The 25,756-nt window shown below is 38.0% G+C and overlaps 2 protein-coding genes and 1 long non-coding RNA gene across 3 annotated transcripts in view; 1 reads left to right on the forward strand and 2 right to left on the reverse strand.

Moving 5' to 3' along the window:
* The window catches only part of LOC143677234 (uncharacterized), an 88,478-nt gene that overhangs the window by 28,445 nt on the left and 34,277 nt on the right, over window positions 1–25,756 (reverse strand). The window lies entirely within an intron of this gene.
* DEFB135 (defensin beta 135) lies at window positions 5,375–7,316 on the forward strand. The gene is made up of 2 exons (XM_077151858.1): window positions 5,375–5,432; window positions 7,087–7,316. The coding sequence occupies exons 1-2, from the start codon at window positions 5,375–5,377 to the stop codon at window positions 7,254–7,256; spliced, it is 228 nt and encodes a 75-aa protein (XP_077007973.1). The 3' UTR covers window positions 7,257–7,316.
* DEFB134 (defensin beta 134) lies at window positions 17,744–19,822 on the reverse strand. Its single transcript, XM_077151859.1, has 2 exons — window positions 19,765–19,822; window positions 17,744–17,922 (listed from the first exon to the last, which is right to left on the reverse strand). Exons 1-2 carry the CDS (start codon window positions 19,820–19,822, stop codon window positions 17,780–17,782), a joined length of 201 nt encoding a protein of 66 aa, XP_077007974.1. The 3' UTR covers window positions 17,744–17,779.

Here is a 25,756-nt window from a genome sequence, read left to right on the forward strand (position 1 = left end):
TGTGTGGGAGGAAGCAGAGAGAAATAATAAGGTCTCTAAAAGATCAGAAACCAGGAGAAACCCCAAATAGTAAGCAGGTATATACTAGAGAGCATGGTGGCCCATATTGCAAATAGCAGCTAAAAATGGGAGGGTTTTTTGCCTAAATCAACAGCAGGTAGTGCCAAGTCCCTGTGGTGAGCTCTGAAGGGGCTTTAGAAGGAGTCTAGCACCTATGACTTTTTTTGTTTTTTTGATTTTCTTATTAATTAAAAAAAATTAACAACAAACAAAACAATAAGATATCATTCCATTCTACATATGTAATCCGTAATTCTTAATATCATCACATAGTTGCATATTCATCATTTCTTAGAACATTTGCATCGATTTAGAAAAAGAAATAAAAAGACAACAGAAAAAGAAATAAAACGATAACAGAGAAAAAAGTTATACATACCATACCCTTTACCCCTCGCTTTCATTTACCACTAGCATTTCAAACCACATTTATTTCAACATTTATTCTCCCTATTATTTATTTTTATTCCATATGTTCTACTCTTTTGTTGATATGGTAGATAAAAGGAGCATCAGACACAAGGTTTTCACATTCACAGAGTCACATTAGCACCTATGACTTTTGTAAATGCCCAGCCAAGGCCTAACTCCAGGACAGGGCCCCTTACTGAAGAGAAACTGTGGGAGTGGAATAAAAATTTAGTAGGATACATACATGGAGATGAAGACAAAGAAAGTTGAAGGTCTAAGTAAAAGTGAGAAAAGAAAACATATCCAGGAAATCTCAGTAATCAAAAGGCCATACTTTTGTATAAAAAAACAAAAAACAAAAGAAGGAGTGCTATGAAGTTAGAAAAGCTATTCAGAAGTTGGTGTACTTTCTAAATGTTCAGGAAAACTGATTTCATATCAAAATGAGCAATAAAATAGTTTGAGGTCAAATCCCACATGTAGTTTTATAAGAAAAGAGAGAAGTGAATACAAAGCAAATAATATCCATTATGCCAGAGATCTATGCCCATCAAACACATCTAACTGTGATATACTATTTCAAAACAGGATAGAAGACATTCAGAAGATATGGGACATGGAAGAAAAGCATAAGTCAGTATCGAAAACTACAATAAAGTAACAGAATTCAAGAAAGAATTAGGAAATAAAAAACATGATTTAGAAAGCACTCTAAAATAGGACATAAAAACAAATAAATAGAACAAAAATCCATTAAGAGCAATTGAAGGTGAAGAAGAGAAAACATTCTTAAATAAATAGAAATGAAGAAATAGATAAAATGAATTAGAGAGAAAAGGACAAACATTGAAGATAAAAATATAAAGTCCAACATACACATATGTTTCCTAAGGAAAAAACCTAAGCAAGTTAGAAAATCTATGATCTAAGTACTTTCTAAGCATAGAAAGGTTTGAAATTGCATATAGAAAGAGTGCACTTGCATGCTTGTAAAAATGGACTCAGAATGACTGTGGTAGTTAGGTTCAGGTGTCAACCTGGCCAGGTGAAGGTGCCTAGTTCTGTTGCTGTGGACATGAGCCATTGGCATGTGAACCTCATCTGTTGCTGATTACATCTGCAGTCGGCTAGGAGGTGTGCCTGCTGCAAGGAATGATGTTTGACTTAATTGACTGGTGCTTAAATGAGAGAGCGCAACGTAGCACAGCCCAAACAGCTCAGCATACCTCATCTCAGCACTTGCCGCTCAGCCCAGGCCTTTGGAGATACAGAAAGGAATCACCCTGGGGAAAATTGTTGGAACCCAGAGGCCTGGAGAGAAGGCCAGCAGAGATCACCCAGTGCCTTCAGCGTAAGAAAGAACTTCAGTTGAAAGTTAGCTGCCTTTCCTCTAAAGAACAATACGTTTTTAATGAAATAAATCCCTTTTTATTAAAAGCCAATCCATCTCTGGTGTGTTGCATTCTGGCATCTAGCAAACTAGAACAATGACCAAGAGCAAGATGTGGTGAATTTTAAAGAAGGAAAAAAATCCTTTGGACATGTAGGCAAAAAACAGCATGTGACTCATAAAAGAAAGAGAAGTAAATTATCATGATTTTCAACAACAGTGCTTTATGCCAGAATAAAATGGAGCAATCACTTAAGATTGCTCAAGAAAAGAAAACGTGAGCCAAGGAATTTTAAAACGTATTTATTCTTTTAATAATAACAATAATAAACTCATTACAAATTAACATGATCACATATTAGATGAAATATAAAAATGAAAAACTTTAGTGAGAAAAGTGGCATTGTTTTAACTTTTTGCAAACCTCCTTAATATTTGGCTTTATAGAAGACAACAAAGATTCTCATCTCTGCTTCTGTGATCAGTCTGTTGCAATGGATTTTTTTTTTTTTTTTTTGGGTGCATGGTCTGGGAATCAAACCCAGGTCTCCTGCATGAAAGGCGAGCATTCTACCACTGATCCACCTGGGCAATAGATTTTGATAGAAATATAGGAAGCAATCAGGTCTCACACAGATACTTAGTTGGAAAAGGGAATTGTATTTTAATAGTCTTTTGAGATAATTGTGGATGGTTTCCTGTTTTTTTAATTAAAAAAATTTTATTGTATAATATAACATATGTACAAAACAAAAAAAGAAAAAAGCACTAGTTTTCAAAGCACTCTTCAACAAGTAGTTACAGAACAGATACCAGAGTTTGTCATGGGCTACCATACCATTATGTCAGATTTTTCCTTCCAGCTACTCCAGAATATAGGAGGCTAGAAGGAATAAATTATTATTTTTTATCATCACAATAGACTTTTTATTTTTGTGAAAAATAATGTATATACAAGCAAGCAATAATTTCAAAGCACATTGCCACATTAGTTGTAGAACAGATTTCAGAGATTGGTATGGGTTACAATTCCACAGTTTTAGGTTTTTACTTCTAGTTGGTCTCAGATACTGGAGACTAAAAGAAATACTAATATAATGATTCAGCAGTCATACCCATTTGTTAAACCCTACGTTCTCTGTATAACTCCACCATCACCTTTGATCTTTCTCCTACTCTTTGGGGGTTTTTGGGCTATGGACAATGTAACTTTTTCACGTTGGAAGGGTCTGTCTATAATATGGGGCAGGGAGATAGATCTAGCTGATGTTCTGAAGAGGATGGCCCCTCTAAGTTGTCCAGGCACCCTCTGGAGGTTGTAGGTTTCTAGAAAGTTACCCTAGCTTTTGGAACCTTTGTAGAATCTTGTATATTGGCCAAGTGTTCTTTAGGATTGGCTGGAATGGTTTTCGCTGGGGTTTGGGAAGTTATGATAGTAGCAATGTCTAATTGAAGCTTGCATGAGTGTGACTTCCAGAGTAGCCTTTCCACTCTATTTAAACTCTCTCAGTGAGTCAAGGATTTATATCCAGCAAAACTGACATTTATCTAAATACAAGTATATCCTGAGGAATCTCCTATAGTCCAAACATCAAACAACCAAAATACTTAAAGAGAGACAGTGATCTCTGTGGTGGTTGCAATGCTTAGGCGCAATGAGGGTAAAAATGGAGAGAGTGTAGTGTATATCAAGTATGTGCCATGCTTGTGTGGATAAGGTACAACTATTAAAAAAATGGAGAGAGAATGGGGAGAAGGCATCCTAAAGGTTTTTTTTTTTTTTTTTTTAACTCTTTTCAGTAATCTGTTGGTGGTGGTGATAGTATTATTTTAAGACTGTTCGGTATAATGTGAAATAAAGCAAATTATTAATTTTGGGATATTATAATTCTGCCATCCCCTGCGTGCTTGTGATTCAGTGTTCTTGGTGTAGAAGGGAGATAACAATGCAATAGAGAAATAGTTAAGCAAAAGTCCTGGAATCTTGAATTTGTATTGGAAGTAGTATGAACTCATGAGGAATTTTTATCATTCACAAACATATCAGTTCATACTTTCAGTTCAAGTACATATGCATATAATTCCTCATTCTGCCCACCAAAGCAATAAGCACCCCAGTGGCCAAGGATATCTTAGTGCCCAGACTGTGGTCTTGAATTACCTTTTCTCACTAAAAGAAATCAGGACTTTCTTGAGAAATAGTTAATTCCAAATTTGGGGTAGGAAATATATAAAATATACCTGGAATATTTTATGTCACATATCAAGCTAATTACAAAAGAATACTAGGTATCAATTTGAAGAACCTCCCACTGGTCAAAGATGGGGCACATTGGACTTCAATAAGGATAACTGCAATGGACAGAAAAGATCAAAACATTTAAATACCTGATTTCACAATGATACTAAAAATCTAATAGGAAACATTTGGAGAAAGATAGGAAGCCAATTCGTTATTTGGAAAAGTAGTAATTAAAGGGAAAAATGTAGGCATTTATCCTGACATCCTAATGAGGGGAAGTATCTCTATATAAACATATTTCAAGTAATAAATGCAAATAAAATAATAAGAGTTAGAATGTCATCATTTGCAACCCTCAATGAATTAATGGATCTAGGCACTGAGCAACGATGTCTAATGACATCACACACACATAAAAAACAGACATTGTGAGCTTCCTCATGAAAAGATGAGAAAACCTATAGTCCTGCTAAAGGAATTGAACCTGAGTCTTATCAAGCCTCTGGAACCAGTTGCCAATTTTCAGGGAAAATGAGGGCAGAGGAATAAGTTAAATGGTGCTGTGAGTATGCAAACAACAAACTCCAGACAGTGGACAACTCAGCATGTCATATGTACTAAGTTCTTCCACAGAAAAATTGTAAAAAGGGGGAAGGGGAGCACAGATAAAAATAAAAGGAAAACAGGTATTAAAAAAATGGCAGTGTTATGGAGATTTGCTCGTGCTCTGTGGGAAGTGCTTACTTTTGTAAATAGACTGCGACAGCACTAGGACTGGGTGTCCTTTAATCCTGTGTATAAATTCCTTTGCTGCCACTTGTGATACGTGTGAACTTGAAAATGTTGTTTATCTTTCCTGAGCGTCATGCTCCTTGATTTTAAAATGGGGAGAGTACTCTCTGCTTGGGTTTTGTTTTTGAGATTGAAAGCATTTTAAATATATAAGGTGGCATAACAATACTATGCATGCAATGGGCATTTGTTAAATAGATAAACAATGAAAATACAAAGACCTTACACAGTATCCTACCGGGGCCTAGAGTAGGGCAATTTACAGGGTGTGCCACACATGTGGCAGCCAGTTAAGCGTGCTTTAACAGTGAGACATCATGTTCAAAGTCAGACATTTTAATTCATTGGACTGCTCAGTGGAGTCCAAGATGTTCTTGTTCCTGAAAGGTTCACTAGCCATGCAGCTCCCCATCTCTCCAGAACTACATATACAGTGACTCTTTCTTGCTTTCCACCTGCCTCTGCTGATTGGTTCGACCATGAGGAGCTTACCTTTGGTTCTTGTGGTCCTTGTTTTGCTCTCCTATGTTCCACCAGGTAAAATGGAAACCCCTCCTTGAGGAATCATGTAGAGTGAAGGGAAAGGGCATGCCAGCTTCCACAAAAGTGAGAAAAAAGCTGGACTTGGACAAAAGAAGTTGAACCCGGAGGGTGGTGAGTTGGGACTCATGCTCTTCGTTGCTCCAGAGAATGGAGAGAAGATGCTAAGGACACATAGAGGGAGATGGTTCTCTTCAGAACAGAAACTGATTCTGGATTTTGGCCTGTGGAGTCTGTGAAGTTTGAAAGGGAAGGTCGAACTGCTAGTATTGGCAGAACTGGGCCAGAGCAAAAGGAAGTGAGAAGATGAAACCTTTGGAGGGGAAGTAGGACTTGGGGGTGGAAAGGAGGCCATTCCTTTAATTGTTGTTATAATTTGACCCCCCCCCCCCCCCCGTCAGCTTCCCGTGCTCTCTTGCACACATGTAGAAGCCAAGGCAAATTAGATGTTAAACAGAGCTGGTTGTCAAAATGTATTAAATGAACATACAGGATGATGGAATCTTATGGAATATCAATTTGAGGGGTTAGAATTTATCTTCTCTAGAACATAAGTTTATGTTCTCTGGAAGCCAGCAACTGGTAATACAGAGAGGAGTCCATTTAAATCACTAAAGAGGTCTTCAAAATTGTTTTGCTGGGGTCTGCAGAGAGCTCACATCACCTGTTCTGAACCTTCATATTCAAAAAGTATCACTTAAGGGTCAAGTATGAGGTATTCAAAAGACCCAGGATGACCTTCTCAGGCACTAATGAGGATAGAGTTGAGATTGCTGCTGATGCCTTAGATGGCAGTATCTCTGGATACTTTGCATTTTGTCTCCACTGGATCCTTCTGTTTTCAGAGAGGTACCCCAGGGTTAGTTGGTACAAGACAAACACATTTGCTTGTCAGTGCCTAATTCCTGTTCCCAACAGAGACTGATAAGGTTTAGCTTGCAAGTTAAATAATTTATTAGGGTGATTCAGGACCACTCTTACCCTCTTAAACTGCCTTCTTACCATTCCTTCACCACCCTCCAGTTTCTAGAGGCACCCAGGTCTCAAGATTAAGAACAAATTAATAGATTCAGGTATGTGTTTCAGATATTGCAAACCATTTCACACTCGTTTTCTCATGGATGCTTTCAATTATTCTGAAATTAAGCCAAGACAGGTAATAAAACACTTGCAAAGAGTCATACAGAATGTTATTGGGAGTGCAGGGCTAGAACTGTGGGTTTCTAAAATCCTAGTTTAGTTGGCATTTTGATACTTAAAGCTAAGGCTTTGATAATCACAAACTGCCTTGAGTATCTGTCTCAGACTCTGCATGACTCCTGGAAGGGGACCTCTGCAGACTTCTGGCACCACTTTGAGGCCTGAATGGTTTTTTTTTTTCATAGCAAATCATTCCAAATTTAATTTTTTGGGTTGTGTTACCTTCAGATAGTTGATTGAACTCATGTATGAGGAGACCATGGAAACTAACAGCCTATAATAAGGGAAAATAAAAGTAAGAGTAGCTGGAAAAGGAACATAAAGTATCTGGGATATCTTTGATTCTGTCCAATTTATTATTGCAAAATTTTTAACTATCCTTCAATTTAATTTATCCATGCCAATACAACACTTCAGGGTAGTATGCATTGATATTTGTTTCTGTTGGCAGTTAGAAGTGGACCAAATATTTATATAAGAAGAGTCTTTTCTACATGCTGGCGAACAAAAGGTATTTGCAGGAAAAAATGTATAAAAGGTGAAGAATTTCACATTTTCTGTGATACTACATTTCTGTGCTGCAACCAAAAAAAACATTTACCTATACAGGTTGGGAAATAGTTGTGAGGACCTGAAGACTTGAACATTTCCTCTGGGAACCCAGATGCTTCTGATATTCACTATCCCATTAAAATGATGTCTTCTTATTAGTTTTTTTGTGTTGTGTTCCTCTTTATTTAGACATTGTCTTGTCTCTCATATGGAAATAATATAAATTCCTTGTCTTCAGTATTTTTTCTTTTATTACTTAATTTGTTTCTTCTAAAAGTTTCCTAAAACGTTTTTGAAGCATAATATGCAATCAGTAAGTTGCACAAATCATACATAAACAGCTTGAAGAATTTCCCAAATTGAACCCACTCATGTAACTTGCTCCCGGATCAAGAAAAAAGCAACATAACTTCAGTCACTACCAGTCACTACACCAAGGAACCACTAGCCTGATTTCCTATTGCATAAGTTCATGGTAACTGTTGTTGAACTTTATATTAATGGAATCATACTGTAGGTATTCTTTTGTGTCTGGCTTCCTTTACTCAACATTATCTTTCTGAAACTTACTCATATTGTTGATGTGGTTATAGTTTACACATTCTCAATGGTGTATGGAATTACATTGTAGGATACACCAAAATTTATTTGGGTACTTCACCGTAGATAGTTATTTGTTAGTTTTCAGTTTTTGAGTTTTATAAAGAGTGCTGCAATGAACATTTTTGTATGTGTTTTTTGATCCAATGAACATTCATTCTTTAATGTGTTTTTTGATCCAATGAACATTCTTGTACATGTTTTTTGATCCATATATGTAGTAGGCACTTCTGTGGGTATATACCTAGGAGTGAAATTCTTAGGTTATAGGCCATGTATATGTCAAATTTTAATAGATAATGCCAAACTATCTTCCAAATTGGTTGTACCAGTTTATACTCCCAACCACAGGGTCTGAGAGTTCTGGTTGCTTTAAATCTTTGTTCACACCTGGAATTTTCCGTCCTTTTCATTTTTGCCACTCTGGGGTGTATACTGTTATGGGCGGAATTGTGTCCCCCAATATATGTTGAAGTCCTAGTCCTTGGTACATCAGAATGTGCTAATTTGAAATAAAGTAATCAGAAATGGAATTAGGCAAGTTAAAATGAAGCCATAGTGGCAGTAAGCCCTTAATCCAGTGTGTCTAGTGTCTTTATAAGAAGAGACAAGGAGACACAGGCTGGGGGGAGGTTGCCACCGATTGCCAGCAACCCCCCAGAAGCCAGAACACCTGGAAGAGATTCTTCCCTACAGACTCAGAGGGAGCACAGCCCTCTGCTTTGATTTTGGAGTTCAGCCTCTAGAACTGTGAAACCATACATTTCAGTTGTTTGTGGTGATCTGTTACTGCTGTCCTAGGAAACTAAGACAACTTTGATATCATTTTGTGTTTTAATTTGCATATGCTAAAAGCTAATGAAGCTGAGCACCTCTTCACCTGTTTATTGGCCATTTAGACATCCTTATTTGTGATATTCCTGTTCAAAACTCACCAGTTTTTCTATTGGATTGTTAAGCTCTTTTTGCTTGGGAAACTACTGAGTAACACTGTCATTATTTGATACTGGAAATAATAAAATAAAAATCATATTGAGAACACTTGGGTTTAAATATTGAGGATGCTGTACTTTAGAATTCATAGCTAGAGATATTTTGAACTGTTTGGTAAGACCAGGCCATAAAAATATTTCACTTTTTACATATTATGAAATTTTCTCATCATGAACATAGTAAAAATAGTCATGTTTCTAACAATTAAGCCCTCTTCTTCTCTGAATAGATTTTAGGAGGAATTAAGCCAAAGAGAGAGAAGCACTGCTTCCAATGCAGCAGGGAGAACAAGGGGTAGAAGAATAATTTTGCTTTGGATGGGCAAATGCCTGGGTGGGGGGCGGGGATGAGTGGGCTGGAGGGTCCCTCTCAAGGTCTGGAGCTTTAGACAAACTCTTGCTGCTGTGATGGATGAAACATCCATCCTGTACAGATTATATCCTGAGAGCAAACTCTACTGTTTGGACTCTTCCAAGGTAGAGGCAAAGGTGATGGTTTATATAGCCAAGTCATGTTTCAGGAGAAGTGGTTAATTCCACTTCTGTCACCAACCACAATTGTCCTCAGTGTGTCCTCCTCAGGATGTAAGAATAGGTGATACAGGCAATTCATTCCTTATCTACTGCAACCAATTAACAAGGCCCTTCCTTGTCTTCTTCTTTTAAAGGTCTACTCTTGTGGACTCATTTGGTCCACCCATATGTGGATATAATAGAGTGGATTGCAATAAGCCATATTTAATTTTTCTAACTTAGTAGCCACTTGTGATATGTAAATTTGATCACGCCTTGGAATAGAAATGGAATTGCAATTGTATTAGCTTGTGCTCCCTCATCTTGTCCACCTCAACACTCAGTTATTCTGGAAAGAACTCAAATGTGTCTCATGTGACCTTATTAAAAGTTCTCTTATGATTTTCTGGTTTGGGTCCTTCTGCTAATGAAATTTGATTGAAAACGGGCTGCCTTCCCTCTGTAGCAGCCTCTGATGTTGGTGCAGGCTGTTCACACTGATATTTTCCAATGTTCTTTGGGGGCTAAGAAGATGCCACATCTCCTGCCATCTTTACTGAGCCAGCACTCTCTTATCCATTCTGAGATTGGGAAAAGGCCCTTGGTCTGCATTTTTAATTCCCCAGAGCATCAGTGCAATGCTGTTGGTAGCCTCAGGCTTCACAGAGTCCCTTATTTATTTATCTACTTTTAAAATAAAATCATTTATCTACTTTTGAAGTCGTAAGTACACAAAAATCATGCAGAAAATACAGAGTTCACATATATCTCCCTCACACACCCAGTTTCCCTTATTATTGATACTTTACATTAGTGTGGAACTTTTGTTACAATTAAAGCAATATTATTATAATTATACTGTTAATATTAACTATAGCCCATAGTTTAAATTAAGGTTCATTGTATTGTACAGTCCCACTGTTTTTAAAAAAATATCTTTATTCTAGTAACATATGTACAACCTGACATTCCCCTTTTAATCACATTCAGATATATAACATTTACAATGTCATGCTACCATCACCACTATTCATTACCAGAACATTTCCATCACCCTGAATAGAAACTCCCCATTCCCTACTGCATTCTGGCTGCTGGTAAACTGTACTCTAGTTTCTGACTCTTTGAATTTACTTATTCTAATTATTTCATGTCATTGAGATCATAGATTGTCCTTTTGTGTATAGCTTATTTCACTCAACAAGACATCTTCAAGATTCAACCATATTGTTGCATTTATCAGAATTTCATTCCTATTTACATGCAAATAATATTCCATTGTGTTAATTTTCTTCTGTTGAATCACCCTTGCATACTTGGCATAAATCCCACTTAATCATGGTGTATAATTCTTTTAATGTGCTGTTGGATTCATTTTGCTCTTATTCTGCTGGATTTTTGCATGTATATTCATAAGGGATATGGTCTGTAATTTTCTTTTTTTCGCGTGTGATATTATCTGGCTCCGGTATTATGACGATGTTGGCCTCACAGAATAAATTAGGGATGTTTACATCTCTTCAACTTTTTGGAAGAGTTTGAACAGGATTGATATTAATTCTTCTCAGAATGTTTGGTAAAATTTACCAGTGAAGACGTGGTCCTGGGATTTTTTTGGGGGGATGTTTTTTATTACTGGTACGATCTCTGTACTTATTATTAGTTTGTTGAGATCTTCTTCTAGGTTTTTTTTGAATCAGGGCATTTTGGAAATTTGTCCATTTCATCTGGGTTATCTAATTTGTTAGTATACAGTTGTTCATCATATCCTCTTATAGTTCTTTATATTTCTGTGGGTTTGGAGTAATGGTCCCCCTTTCATTTCTGCTTTCAGTTATTTGCGTCCTCTCATTTTTCTTTGTCATTTTAGCTAAAGGTTTTTCAAACTTATCAATCTTTTTATAGTACCATTTTTGGTTTCATTTATTCTTTCCGTTGCTTTTTATATTCTCTTTTTCATTTACCACCGCTTTACTCTTTGTATTTCCTTCCTTCTGTTTGTGCTGGGGTTAGTTTGTTCTTCCTATATTGAATCTTCCAGTTGTGAGGTTAGGTCTTTGATTTGACAGCTTTTCTTTTTTTTTTAATGCAAACATTTAAAACTACACATTTCCCTTTCAGCACTGTCTTTTTTGCATCCCTTAAGTTTTGGCAAGTTGTGTTTTCATTTTCTTTCACATCAAGATATTTCCTATTTTCCTTTTTCATTTCTTCTTTAACCTATTATTATTTTTTAAAGTTTGTTACTTAATTTCCACATATTTGTGAATTTTCCAGTTCTCCCTCTGTTATTGATTTCTAGCATCATTCCACTGTGGTTGGAGAAGATATGTTGTATGATTTTTGTACTTGTAGATTTTCCCACCAACTAATATACAAATTCACTTGAGGAACACTCATATTCCCTGCTGGTAGATACATTGTATGAACTGTCTGCTCCTATAAAAGACCAGTTCCTCTACTTGTGCAGTGTGTCTTATGACATGAGTCATGAGTAAAGTTAATTTATTTAAATGTGAATATCTAATTGTTCAGGCATCATTTGTTGAAAAGACTGTCCTTTCTCCACTGAATTGCATTTGCACTTCTGCTGAATATTCTTTGAAGATATATGTCTGGGTCTATTTCAGTAGTTTCTATTTGTTCCTTTGATATATTTGTCTATCTTTAACATATTGTCTTCATTACTGTAGCTTCGTAGTAGCTTAAAATCAGGTCATATAAGGCTACTGAGTGTGTTTCTTTCAAAATTCTTTTGGCTATTCTAGTTCCTGTGCTTTTCCTCACAAATTTTTGAATCAGTTTGTCAATTCCTAGAAAAATCATCCTATTGGCATTTTTGATTGGAAATTTGTGAAATTTACATAACATTTTGGGAAGAGTTGATGTTTTTAATGCATTTAGTTTTTCAATTAATGAACACTGAATGTCTCTCCATTTTGGAATTCTTTAGATATTTTCATTAGTGTTTTGTAGTTTTCAGCATACAGATCTTATCTTATAAATTTTTTTTTTGCATTTTATACCTAGGTATTTTATGTTTCTTTGGGCTATTGTATCTTACGACTTTGTTAAACTCATTTATTAGTTCTGGTAATCTATTTTTGTAGATTCTTTAAGATTTTCTACGTGGACAATCATGACATCTGGGAACACAGGCAGTTTTACTTCTTTTTGTTCAATCTATGAGCTTTTTATTTTGTTTTCATGCCTTTTCATACTACTTTGTCATTGTAAATGAATGATTAAAACAACACAAGAAGGTGAGCCCCATCACAGCAATTAAGCATGAAGGTTTCACAGGGAGACTGACTGAGCTCTCCTTGATTTCACCCCAATTAAGTTACTTCATCTTTTTGTTTTATTTTCTAAACCCATCAGGGTTCAGTTGCACATATGGGAATGGAATGGTCTTTTGAGGCAGAAAGGGATTTTATAGAGTGAATTAAATGCTTACTAAACACTGGAAGGATTGGGAGTGGGCTCTAGGCTGATCTTCAGGAACGACTCCCAGAACAATCGTGTGGAATTGGTTGGTCAAGAGAACAAATGTTTCACTGCAGTCAGCAGTCTGGGCAATCGGGAAGTCCTGGGCTCACTGCTAAACCTCAGGAAAACCTCATCTCAGCCATGACCTGGGGAACAAGAGGCCACTGCCCAAACTATTGTCTTTGGAGATAAAGCATACCTGATATCTGCATCAGCTAAATGAGGCCCTGCATGCTACCACTTCTCTCCTCCTACTTGACTCAGCTCCTAAATTTAGCCCCTCATGAATCCCCAGTGACTGCATCTGAGGCAAGGAGACTCACAAAAAGAATGAAACTCTGTACCTTGCGGTTAACTCATTTAACCCTCAAAGCAATAGGTAGTGGTGGAGCAGGGTTTGGATACAGGCTGTGTAGCTGCAGCGTATATATGTTTAATCACTGCATACAGCACCCTTCCTAAGGCGCAGATGGGGTCCTAGCTGCAAGAGGTAGTTCTTATATCTCAGCCTTTGCAGTACAGGAAAGCCCACCAGGAGGATGGAACAAATGCTGACAATTAACTACCTGCCCTAATCTCTCAACAGAGTGAGCCAATTAGCCACTTGTCTCAGTTTCTGCATCTATAAAAATGGTTATAATAAAAATACTCAAGTTGTAGGCCTGCTGTATGTATTAAATAAAATATGCATAACTCTTGGAACAGTGCCTGCCACATAGTGAGTATTCAGTAAACCTTATTGTTGAAGTTTTTTATCGTTACTTATCCGCTATTAGATGCTTTCTTCATTCCAACCACAATTAAGCATTGTTTTCTCACCATATTCCTATTTCAGGCAAAAGAAATGGACTTACTCTGAGGATAAGTTTTGTTGATGAAGAAATTACAGATTTTGCTGCAAGGCAACAATAACATTTATTTGGGGTCTTAGAATTGCAATCCAGAGAGCATGGATTCGGGTAGCAACCAAACTGTGTGCCATCTTGGGGCTTCCAAATAACGGTTTTTAAAGAAAAAGAAGATTACATAAGTTGTTTGTAATTCTGATTTGTGGATATTTGGGGAGTTCCAGATATATTTCAAGTCAGACAATTTACTGGTTTCTTGATCTTGGGTTGGTTCACGATGTCCAGACGTCCTTAAAAACATCGCTGCTTTTGGTTTTGCATACCTTGGCAGTGTGACATCTGGCTGAGACATGCATAAAAGTAAATCCTGAATGGCCTCACAACTCCATTTGAAATCTCTTAGCCATAGTAGTTCCATTTTGTTGTAATTATTTTCTTAGTTAAAATATGTGCATATGCACAAAACTGTGTACAGAAATTTATGCAATGGATTAAAGTGTAGAAATGGGTAAACCAGATCAAACATCAAATTATCAGTATTGGATGGGAAACAAGATGCTCTGAGTTTCTGTGCTACATTTTTGTTTGTTTGTTTTTGACTATTTTTTGTAGTGGCATACAACTTGAAATTTCTCATTTTGCCCACTTTCAAGCGTACAATTACCTTATTTACATTTACAGTATTGTGCTACCATCAACAACCTCCCTTACCTAATTTTTTCATCATGTCAAACAGAAATGCTGCACAATTTCATCTACAGTTTTTAAAATTATATAATATAACATATATACAAACAAATAAAGAAAAAAGCAGTAGTCATCTACAGTTTTAACCAGGAAAATATAGATATCCTTTGTAGAAAATGGAAAGTTAGGAGAAACATCTGGAGTTCTCATGAAGAGAAAAAAGATGAACTTTTGGGCAACTTTACTTTGAAGAACTGAGAATACTAAGGTGAGGCTGCCTTTTGCAAGCTGGATATCTGGATCTGGAACTCAGGGTGACAACAAGGGCAGGTGATTAGGTTTGGTCATTGTATTGAGGTGGCTGATGAAGCAGTGGGGACATATGAGACCCTCAAAGCCTGAGCAGAGAATGGATGGAAATGGATACCCACATTTTGGGTGGTGGGAAAAATGGCAGGAACTGGGCAGCAGTGGAAAGTCAGCAGCAGGAGGAGATTCCGACCTGCACCGTCCTGACTCCTAAGGGAGGAGCAAAATGTGCTACATTTTGGGAAAGTGTGATTAGGACTTGGGAAAAGGATGAGTCAGAAAAGCAGTTATGCTTTTAGCTGGTGAATGGCCTCTTTTGGTTACATAAAAAAAAATAGGCACTTATTGACCCAAATGAGGCTCTTTTAACTTATCGAAAGTCTTGTTGGTGCCAGTCCCTTGGTCATCTGAGCTGAATTATATTGGGAAGAATTTGGAAAATTCACTAAAAGGCTTTTAGGCTTTGCATTTTCACTGCTGTACTGACACATTCACTGATGCATTCACTGAATAGTTGCTGGATGAGTGAGGAACCAGGGAGAGATGTCCAGAAAGAATTTTAAGGAAATTTCCCTATATCATTATGAAAAAAAGTCTTCTCCATTTTGTTGAAAGATTTAGTAAATACTTAATTTTTAAAAGGCTTCTGGATCTTGGGTTTGAGTTTGGATATGTCAAAGTACTGAGACTGTTCCAGTTAATCAATTTAATTAATTATATAATTAAACAAGCCTGGCAGAGCTAGAGGGTGATCATGTAACATACGTGCTTTAGGTAAAAAAGTTAAAGCAATTTGTAGCTGCCTTGATATAACAGCCCTGGTGAATGAATTCATTTCCTGATATTATATGAATGTAGAGGTTTGGTTGGTGGAAAAGTAAGGTAGGGACAGGAAAGGGATGAGTTATACACTCTATATTGGCTTATTGTCGCAGTGGAAAGTTCTGCCCGTGTAGGATTTAAATAGATTCCAGAGAATTTCTGATTATTCCAGCAGAGGGAACTCAGGCTCTGTACCTGGCTTTTGTGCTGGGCTCTCTCATGGGTCTCTAACAAAGTTGGCTCATCTAATGTGGAAGCAGGCTCAATTGTTTTCAGATTTTGTTTATCTGGAGGTATGGAGAATTTACGTCCAAAAGGAAGAGCAAAATGAGAAGTAAGCCTAGGGCTTCCTGGGATGTTTTGTGGGCCACTGTACCAGAACATTCAGTGCTCTTCAGAGAAGGTTCCCAGTGACTCTCAAATTCTGTTAATTTTCCTGCACTGACTGGATGTACTCCTTACTCTGTGTACTTAAGACTTGGCTACCATTCTCGGCTATCTCTGATCTCATTACATTTTAACCCAGCTCCCTTACACTCTGCACAGAAGAGTTTGGGCCTTCAAGAGACTTTTAGTGTCTTCCTTCCCAGAGTTAACAGCACTGGATTTGCTCAAAGGTTTGACAGTATTTAGGGGTACAGTAGTCCTCACAGCCCCTCATCCTCTTTTCCCTGGAACTGTACCAGACTGTTCCTCAGCCCTGTACCAGATCAGCAATTGGCTATTGGCATCTGGACCCCCCTGGTCAGCACAGGAACTGAAGGAAACTCTTCCACAACCAGCATGTGCACCAGCCCTGGTCCTGAGCAGTGTGTGCAGAGCTCTCATGCTCTGCCTGTCTGTGGGTGGACAGGCTGAGAGGCAGGTCAGCCTGAAGCTGCTGTTTGCAGCCAGCAAGGCCGCCAGCACCAAGTCAGAAGCTGCTAGGTGTGCCGACCACAGCTGCATATGGTCAGCCAGTAAGAAAATGTGTGCTTGCACAGATACAAAATTAAGATTGGCATGGTATTCGCTCTCTGTGTCCCTAGTCCAAGAATGACATCAAACCAGAGGGACAGGTGTGGGGCAGCATGCTGGTTTGAAGGGATTTATGCACCCTAGAAAAGCCATGTTTTAATCCTAATCAGTCTTGGAAAGCAATGGTTTCTTCTAATCCCTATTCAGTACTATAGGCTGGAAATTTACCTCCGTGAAGATGTGACTCAATGAATTGTGGGTATTAAACTTGATTAGATGGAGACGTGTCTCCATCCATTCTACATGGTCTTGATTAGTTTACTGGACTCCTATACATTTTGGGGAGAGTTTCTTGTGAGAACAAGGAACTAGAAGCAGCAGAACCAAACAGAATAGCAAGAGAACCACAGAGTCCACCAGCCAGAGACCTTTGGAGATGAAGAAGGAAAACAACTCCCAGGGGAGCTTCATGAAACAAGAAGCCAGAAGAGAAAGCTAGCAGACTTTGCCATGTGCCCTTTCAGCTGAGAGAGAAACCTTGAACTTCATCGGCCTTCTTGAACCAAGGTATCTTTTCCTGGATGCCTTAGATTGGACATTTCTATAGACTTTCTTTAATTGGCCTTAGAACTGTCATCTTGCAACTTATTAAATCCCCCTTTTTAAAAGCCATTCCATTTCTGGTATATTGCATTCCAGCAGCTAGCAAACTAGAACAGGCAGTGTGGGCAGTGGGACAGTCTGCTGCTAAGGAGGCAATTCTAAACCACAGCCAAATGGTTTTATGAACCCTGAGGGATGGGGAAGTGGAAAGTCCTATGCTCAAGGAAAAGTGGGGAAGTGGATGAGAAACTGCCTGGCAGCAGCCTCTTACAAAATAACCTATCTCCTTGTTTCAGAAAGAACAGTGGGGTCAGACCCAGTCAAAACTCAGGTCAGATTAGGTAAGCCTTGTCAATGTGATCTTACGTGAGAGATGTGTAAAATTATCAGGGTACCAGGGCAGATCTGTTTCTCTAAAGATGGGCAGTTCATAAAAATGGTCAGTGGGGGTCAAAAGAACCATAGAGTAGAGCTTGGAGTAAGAAGTTGTTTTCATAATTTGAAACCTCTCAAATCAAGATTTCCTTTTTATGACTAGATTGAGAAATAGGTACTGAAGAGAGTGTGGATAGAATTTTGAAGTGAGAAAATATGTTCTAAGTTGTTTCTATGAGAAGTTTAGCTATTTTAAAGAAGGCTGCAGCTCAGCTCTTCAAATCCAAGGAACAAGGTGTTGCTTGTTTTAAAATAATGCCCAAAACCAACAGCCTTGGGCACCATCACATTTAATCTAAATTCAGGGTGAATGTTTGGCATTCACTGGTTTCTCATTTCAGGGCCCAGGGTCTCCTTTTTTGCAGCACTCCAGTTGAAACATACAGTAAGCGACTAACATTTCACTTTCATAGCATTCAAATCTGCAGATACCACTTCCATAGCACTTTTTGTGCATTTCTGATGTCAGTGGACTCATGCCTGAAAAGAAAATGAATCGAAAGTTAATTCACCACAGGTTTTTTTTGTTCCGTAGAATGGATTAGTCCTCCATTTTCATCAAACTAAGGAGTCTCGGTTAGAATAATTAGTTCTTTAATTGAAAAAATAATTAAGTAGAAGTTGGAAGTTTACCAAAATTGGTTGATTAATATATTCAAATCAAGCTAGCTATGCACATAGTCATTCACTTATCTATACCTTTATCTATATTTTTTATCTCTCTCTCTCTCTCTATATATATATATCATCTGTATCTATATAATCTATATCTACATCTATGTAACTATTTATCTATCTACTTTTTAATTTATACCAAAACCAGAATTTATAAGTCCCGTCAACAAGGTACTGTGGGAGACAAATCTGAGTATAATATAGACCTTACCCTTAAAGAGTTTTCAGTATGGACAAAAAGAGAAGAAACGTAGAATGTCTTTGAGAGAGGATACATATGATAAGAGCAGTGAGATATTTGCAATATGAAATAGTAATGTGAATTCAGAGGACGGTGAAATCAATTTTAACAAGGAAAATTTGGGGAGCCCTACTAGAGCTCAAAGCACACGAGCTGGACTTGCAATTTTGTAGAGGTACAACTCCTTAGAACCATCAAATATGAATGTTTCTCTGTTTTCATATGTAAGATGATGTTAAGAGAAAAAGAGTATGATTTTTCATACTGTTTGTAAGAATGTTTAAACAACACATACTCTATTAGAGTCATCATGCCCTGGTGAATTAGCCTCCTAAATGAAAAAATGCCATCAGTTTTACTCACTTGTCAGGAGGGAAGCCCAAGAGGATAATCTGTAGCACTTTTGAGGAGGTAAATTGGAATGGTTTTTGTAAAGAGATGAGAAGTTCCAACGAAAAGGTTCATCTCTGGGAATGTGCAAGGTCCACTAAAGGGAGCATTGCAGACTAGAGGGAGTTGCTGACTATTTAGAGGCCAAGAATTCACTGCCATAAACTATAGTGGAATCAGTCCCATCAATAGCTTCAAGAAGCCTGGATTCTGTGGGTTCTTAAATCCAGCATGTTAAGTCAAATGACCTGAAATCCTGTTTCGTCTACTTAGAGAATATTTTAGGAAGTTGAGAAATTAAATGAGAGCTGGCAACATATGGATTTGGACTGATTCAGCAGTACTGAGTGAATAGAATGTTCAAGATGAAATGGATATGGTCAAGCTATGTATGAGGCCAGTTTGTGGTCTCCTTCATGTCTCCCTAGCTGCTCTTGCATTCTCATCATACATTTCCTTTTTGCAGAAAGACCATTAATTCTCTAGAAATAAGCAGTTTCAGGAGAAGTGTCCATATACCTAAGGAATCCAAATGATAAATTAGATATAAACTATACCAGAAATCTTTAAAAATTGTATTATGACTATTTTTCTATTACCTGTAGATATATGTCCTTGAATTGAAAATAAATTGAATTAAAAATGAAACAACAGCAGCAAAAAGATGGGACATTATTGATTAAAATGTAATGATAACTCTCATGTGCTAGACAATTTTCAGATTATATTCATTATCTCCTTTGATTCTTGTAAGATTCTGAAGTCTGAGGTAAGTATTATTATTTTCATTTTGCAAATGAAGATACTAAGGCTCAGAGTAGCTCAAAACTTTGCCCAAAGCTATGTAGCTAACAAGTTGGGAGTCAAGATTAAAACCCAGATCTTGCTGATATCAATGCTGGTTGCTGCTTTTTCCACTTGAAAATTAAAGGACCCATGATGGGAATACAACGATGAGGCTTCTTAGTGGAATTGCCCTTCTAGAAGAAATATCCCCAAGAAGATTCTCATTTTACCTGCCAGTACTGGTTCCCAAAAATAGAGAAAGACAAACACAGTGAGGAGAGTCTTCATTGTTGGGAGCTTCTGTTCAGGAGGCTGGTGGCAGGGTCTGACACTGGCTCTTAGAGAACAGAGAGAATGATGAGGCTAAGCCCTGCCAGCACTCCCTCCCATACAAACATCTTGGATCTGGGATATGTCCTGCTCCAAGAAGATATGCCACACTGAACACCTGGATGCAGCTGACTTAGCAACATTCGTCTGAGGACAGAACTGACAGACCTTTCTTGTTTGACCACTTTTTCCATTGTCAAAGCTACTGTTACCCTGCTTGGGTTTTCCAAAGGCACTAATGGAAGGTAGAAAACTATAGGCTCTTTCTCTTTTTAATGAATAAAATTTATTTTTTATTGTTTTTAGTTTATAGTGTATGTTTCCTGGCTGTTAAATACCATATGATGCATTGACTCAAAAAAATGGGAACTTATTGGCTCATGGTTTAAGAGGCTACAAGGCTTGCATTCCCTTGGAGTCAGTATATTCTGGCTGGCTGCTAATCTTTGGGGTTCCTTGGTGTGGTAGTTTGAAGCTGTTATATTCCCTAGAAAAGGCCATGTTCTTTTAATCCATTATTGTGGGTGCAGAACCGTTGTAGGTGGGACCTTTTGGTTAGGTTCAATTGAGATGTGACCCATCCCATTCAAAATGGGTCTTAATCCTTTTACTGGAGTCCTTTATGAGAGGATAAAGGATTGAGAAAAAGCACAGAAAGTTCATAAAGAAAAGTCCTGGAGAAGTTAGAGAGGACCCATAGGACGTAAAAAAAAGTCCCTAGAGGAGCTGAGAGAGGAAGCTACTGAAGCCAGCAGCTGAAAGAATGAAACCCAGGAGCTAAGGGCCAGCACACAGTGGTCATGTGCCTTGCTATCTGACAGAAGGATCCAGCTGCTGGCGACCTTTCTTCAGAGAAGGTATGGTCCTGTTAATGCCTTAATTTGGACATTTTCATGTACTTAGAACTGAACATTTGTAAGCTAATAAATCCCCATTATAAAAGCCCACCCATTTCTGGTATATTGCATTCCAACAACTTTAACAAACCAAAACACTTGGCTTTTCTATCACATGGTGATATCGTATTTTTTTTTTTTTTCTTTTCTGGGTTCCACTGAACTTCTGACTTCTAGCTTTCTTCCATGACTTCTTCTTCCATTGCCAATTTTCTTTTCATGTAAATACTTCAGTCATATTGGATTAGGTTCCATCCTTTATTCAGTTTGGGCACACCTTAACTAATAACATCTCCAACGGTCCCATTTACAAATGGGTTCAGACCCACATGACCAGGGTTTGGAAAATGCCCATTCCTTTTGTAGAGGACTTGATTCAATCCCCAACAGTCTACCTTCTGGACCCCCAAAAGACATGTTCTTCCTACATGCAAAATACATTAATTCCATCATGACATCCCAAAAGCCAATTTGAATATTTGCACTGCTCCTTTCTCTCTTCTCCTCTGGGACCCCTATAATGTGTGTATTGGCATGCTTGATGGTTTTGCAGGAGTCTTTTAGGCTATTTTCATTGTTTTATAATTCTTATTCTTTCTGCTCTTCGGCCTGACTCATTTCAACTGAGTTTGCAGATTCTCTCTTCTGCCAGCACCACATCTGCTCTTGAGACCTTCCCGGTCATTTTTTATTTCAGTTATTGTGGTCTTCAACTCCAATAGTTCTGTTTAGTTCCTTTCCAAAATTTCTACCTTCACTGATATCCTCATATTGCTCATCTGTTGGCCTGCTGATATCCTTGAAATTTAGTTCATTCTCTTGAACATTTTTAAGATCATTTACTTAAAGGCTTTATTTGTTACATCCACATTTTGGTCTTCTTTACTGGTGTTTTCTCTATTTTTATCCTCTTTCTTTGGATAGGCCATTATTTCCTAATTCTTTATCTTATACTCTTTTGATGCACACTGTTCATTTTAATATTTTAAACGTTATTTGAGATTTATTCCCTGAGATATCTGCTCGATTGTGTAACAAGTTAGTGACAGGGCATATTTTCTTGAGCATTAGCCTTCTTATAAGCAAGGTCCATCTAAGGTGAATGCAAAGTACAGGGTCCTCCCTGTCTTTTCTGGACCTCTCTTGTCCTGAGTTTGTGCTTGTTAGCTGATCTTTGGAGTTCCCCTGTTTACAGGAGTTTGGATGCCCTTTCTCTTTCCCCAGAGAAAGACCTCCCTCTCATGGGTGTTTAAAGCAGCTAAGACTTTGCCCCAGGCTATCCACCTCCATAGGTTTCTTATGCTCCTTTTATTGTTTCAAGCTTCCTTCAACTAGAGGGCAAATTCTGGGAGGGGAGCACCCCAGATAGGAATTTCCCAAGTCAGTCTTTCCCAGGCAAAACAACATAGAACAGCTCCAAAATGCCCTGGGCAGGGGATCAGGTAGGGTTTCAGAAGCTTCTTCTATGACTCCCCCAAAGCTATACTTTCTTGAATTGTGTGGCCAATGCAGCCATTCAACTGTCCCTGACAGCCACAAGGGAGTATGGTGTCTTTAACTCTTCTCAGTCACCTTTGTCCAGATGGGTTAGAATAATGGTCTCTCAGAGCAGATCCCCAGCTTTCCACAGGCACTAATCAAAAGCTGTGATCAGAGTGGTGCAATGGTGGCTCAGTGGCAGAATTATTACCTGCCATGCCAGAAACCTGGGTTTGATTTCTAGAGCCTGCCCACGCACAAAAAAAAAAAAAAAGAAAGAAAGAAAAAAAAAAGCTGTGATCACCATGAATCTTGGGGAAGAGGATTTTCATATCTTTCTTTCAGTGAGCTAGCCAGGAACTGGTCTCCACGGGAGCCTGCCATGAGAGTGGGGAATGGGTGCAGGTAGCTGCAGCTGGAGAGATCAATTTACTGGTCTTAACTGTAATTTATCAGCCTCTTCCTCCTGCTCTTCTTTTCGGTATTCCACATTCTGGTCTTCTTCACTGGTGTGTTTTGAATTTTTTCCCTCTCCCTTTGGATGGGCCATCATTTACTATTTCTTCTTTGACATGTAATCTTTTTTTGCATACTGTGTATTTAATAACTCATAATCCCATACCCATTACCCCTCCCTCTCGTTGACCACCAGTATTTCCAACTACCCAATTAATTTTACCCCTTATCACCCCCAGTATTTATTTATGCATATATTTTTACTTATCTGTCCATGCCCTGGATAAAAAGAGCATCAGAAAGAAGGTTTTCACAATCACACAGTCACATTGTAAAAATTATATCTTTATACAATTGCTATTGAAACACAGCTCAACAGTTTCAGGTACTTCCCTCCAACTACTCCAATACACCATAAACCAAAATGGGTCATGTATATATGTATAAGAATAACCTCCAGGATAACCTTTTGACCATGAAATCTCTCAGCCACTGAATTTTTCTTTTGTCTCATTTCTCTCTTCCCTCTTTTGGTTAAGAAGGCTTTCTCAATCTCTAAATGCTGGGTCCTGGCTCATCCCAGGAGTTCTGTCCCACATTGCCAGGGAGATTTATACCTCTGGGTGTCATGTCCCACATGTAGGGGAGTGGGCAGAGAGTTCATCTGCTGAGCTGGTTTAGAGAGAGAGGCCATATCTGAGCAACAAAAGAAGTTCTCTGGGGGTCACTCTTAGGCCTAATTTTAAGTAGGCTTAGGCTATCCTTTGCAGGATTAAGTTTCATAGGGATGAACCCCAAGATCGAGGGCTTGGCCTATTGATTTGGTTATCCTCACTGCTTGCAATAATATGAGAAATTCTCCAAATGGGGAAATTGAATATTTCCTCCTTTCTCCCCAATCCCCCATGGGACTTGCAAATGCTTCTTTATTTACTGCACAAATTACTCTGGGATATATCAGGGCATCACACTAATCTGGACAAACCAATAAAATTGCATGCCATATTCAAGATTCTATGTATTTATGGTGTTCAACTAAAATGACCATACAAGCTAAATTAGGCAATGCAGTACCCAAAACAAGAATTTTGTGCCAAATAAACATCTCTCCTTTTGGTCTCACATAGAAGTTTACATTTTAAAATTTGACAATGTCATCCTTTACCCTGTATTCTAATCTACCTTAATTGATCCAGAGCAGCTTTTTTCATATCTCTAGTCAAAGTCTGATCCCTTTTTCAACTTTTAAACAGTTCCTATATGAGGTAGTGCTGAATTTCATAACTTCAGAGCTCTAACTCTGAATCTCAGATGTCACATAAATACCTGAGGTTTCTGGGAATGAAACCATATACAAACAGCTCAGTATCTCAGAATTTATAAGTAACAGTTATAACTCCTGGATTTATGTGGCTACTGCGAGAGTTTACAATCTAGGACCCTTTACAATAGGCCCTAACTTCTTGACTTCAGTTCACTGAGTTTTTATACTTTAGTTGGTCCATATGAGTGAGGCATAATAATATTTGTCTTTTTGTTTCTGACATTTCATTCAACTTACAGTCCTTAAGTTTTATTCACCTAGTTGCATGCCTCACAACTTCATTCCTTCTTGTGGCTGCTCAGTAGTCCATTGCATGTGTATACCATATTTCCCTCTTCCATTCTTCAATCATTGTACTCTTAGTTCACCTACATCCCTTCTGAATCGTGAACACTACCACCATAAACACCAGTGTGCAAATGTCCATTCATGTCCCCACACTCAGTTCTTCCAGGTGTATCCTGAGCAATGGAGTTTCAGGATCATATGGTGACCCCACCCCTACCCTCTTGTGGAACCACCATCCTGCCCTCCAAGGGGCTGCACCTCTCAGTTTCCCTACGGGTGGTGAATAGGTACATCTCTTTCTCCACATTTTCTCTAGCACGTGTTTCTCTCTGTTCATTTTTAAACAGTTTTATTCACACATCAAACAATTCAACCTAAGTATATAGACATGCCTTTGCCACAATAATCTATATGAAGATACTTCCTTTTCTTCCACAAAGAATCCATACCCCTTCCCCACACCCTCTGCCTGTTGACTTTTAGTTTTGGAATAATGCCTTTGTTATAGTCAATGGAAGCCTGTTACAATGTTACTGTTGGCTATAGACTCTAGGTTGTATTGATTGCACTTTTCCCTTTATATCATTCATTTTCAACACCTTGCAGTGTTGACATTCATTTGTTCCCCCTTACGCAAAAGATATATATATATATATATATTCTTATTTGTACATTTGCTCACATCATTGTCCACTATGGGCATTCCTAAGTTATACTGTCTCAGCCTTTATCATCTACTTTCCTTCTGGTTTCATATGTGCATTTTTTTATGATTTATAAGCTGAGAATGCTCTTTAATTTTTTTTTAAGGGTTATAATCATATACAAAGAAGAGTGACAGTAATCCTAGCAGCCTGAAAAGTTTAAATTATTTGCTACCTGGCCCTTTGTATAGAAATCTTGCCAACTCCTTCCCTAGAGGAACTATTTTCAGGTCTCTGAAATTCTCTCTGTGTAGCTCTTCCTTTCCAATAGTATATTCTGTGAACTCTAGCCACATTTGTCTCTCTTTACTTTCTGCTCCTTCTCCTCAACTCAGGAAGTTGGTCAATCTCTGCCCGAGTTTCTCCTCTTAGAAATGGAGCCTCAGTTAAGTGATTGGATTTTATTTGTCAGATCTATATATTCTTTTCCCTCTTCTTCTTTTTATCCTTTAAGTTACCCTTACTGGTACTCTTCAATTCTGTTCCCTCTTCCAGACTTTCCTCTCCTGCCTTTTTTTTTTTTCAACTGACAGAACTCTATTCTGGTATTTCTTTTATTTTTATATAGCTTTTTTTTTTTTTAACATGGGCAGGCACAGGGAATCGAACCCAGGTCTCTAGCATGGCAGGCGAGAACTCTGCCTGCTGAGCCACCTGAAAGTGGCTGAATTTCATAACTTCAGAGCTCTAACTCTGAATCTCAGATGTCACATAAATACCTGAGGTTTCTGGGAATGACCATATA

Source organism: Tamandua tetradactyla, chromosome 3 (genome assembly GCF_023851605.1).
Source record: "Tamandua tetradactyla isolate mTamTet1 chromosome 3, mTamTet1.pri, whole genome shotgun sequence".
In the NCBI taxonomy this organism is placed as follows: domain Eukaryota; kingdom Metazoa; phylum Chordata; class Mammalia; order Pilosa; family Myrmecophagidae; genus Tamandua; species Tamandua tetradactyla.

Bases quoted from the DNA above. Each gene is read 5' to 3' on its own strand.
- DEFB134 (XM_077151859.1), bottom strand. From the start codon at position 19,822: ATGAAGACTCTCCTCACTGTGTTTGTCTTTCTCTATTTTTGGGAACCA. The intron at 17,923-19,764 runs GTAAAATGAGAA...TTTTCTTTTCAG, and splicing joins TTGGGAACCAGTACTGGCAG to GCATGAGTCCACTGACATCA.
- DEFB135 (XM_077151858.1), top strand. From the start codon at position 5,375: ATGAGGAGCTTACCTTTGGTTCTTGTGGTCCTTGTTTTGCTCTCCTAT. The intron at 5,433-7,086 runs GTAAAATGGAAA...TTCTGTTGGCAG, and splicing joins GCTCTCCTATGTTCCACCAG to TTAGAAGTGGACCAAATATT.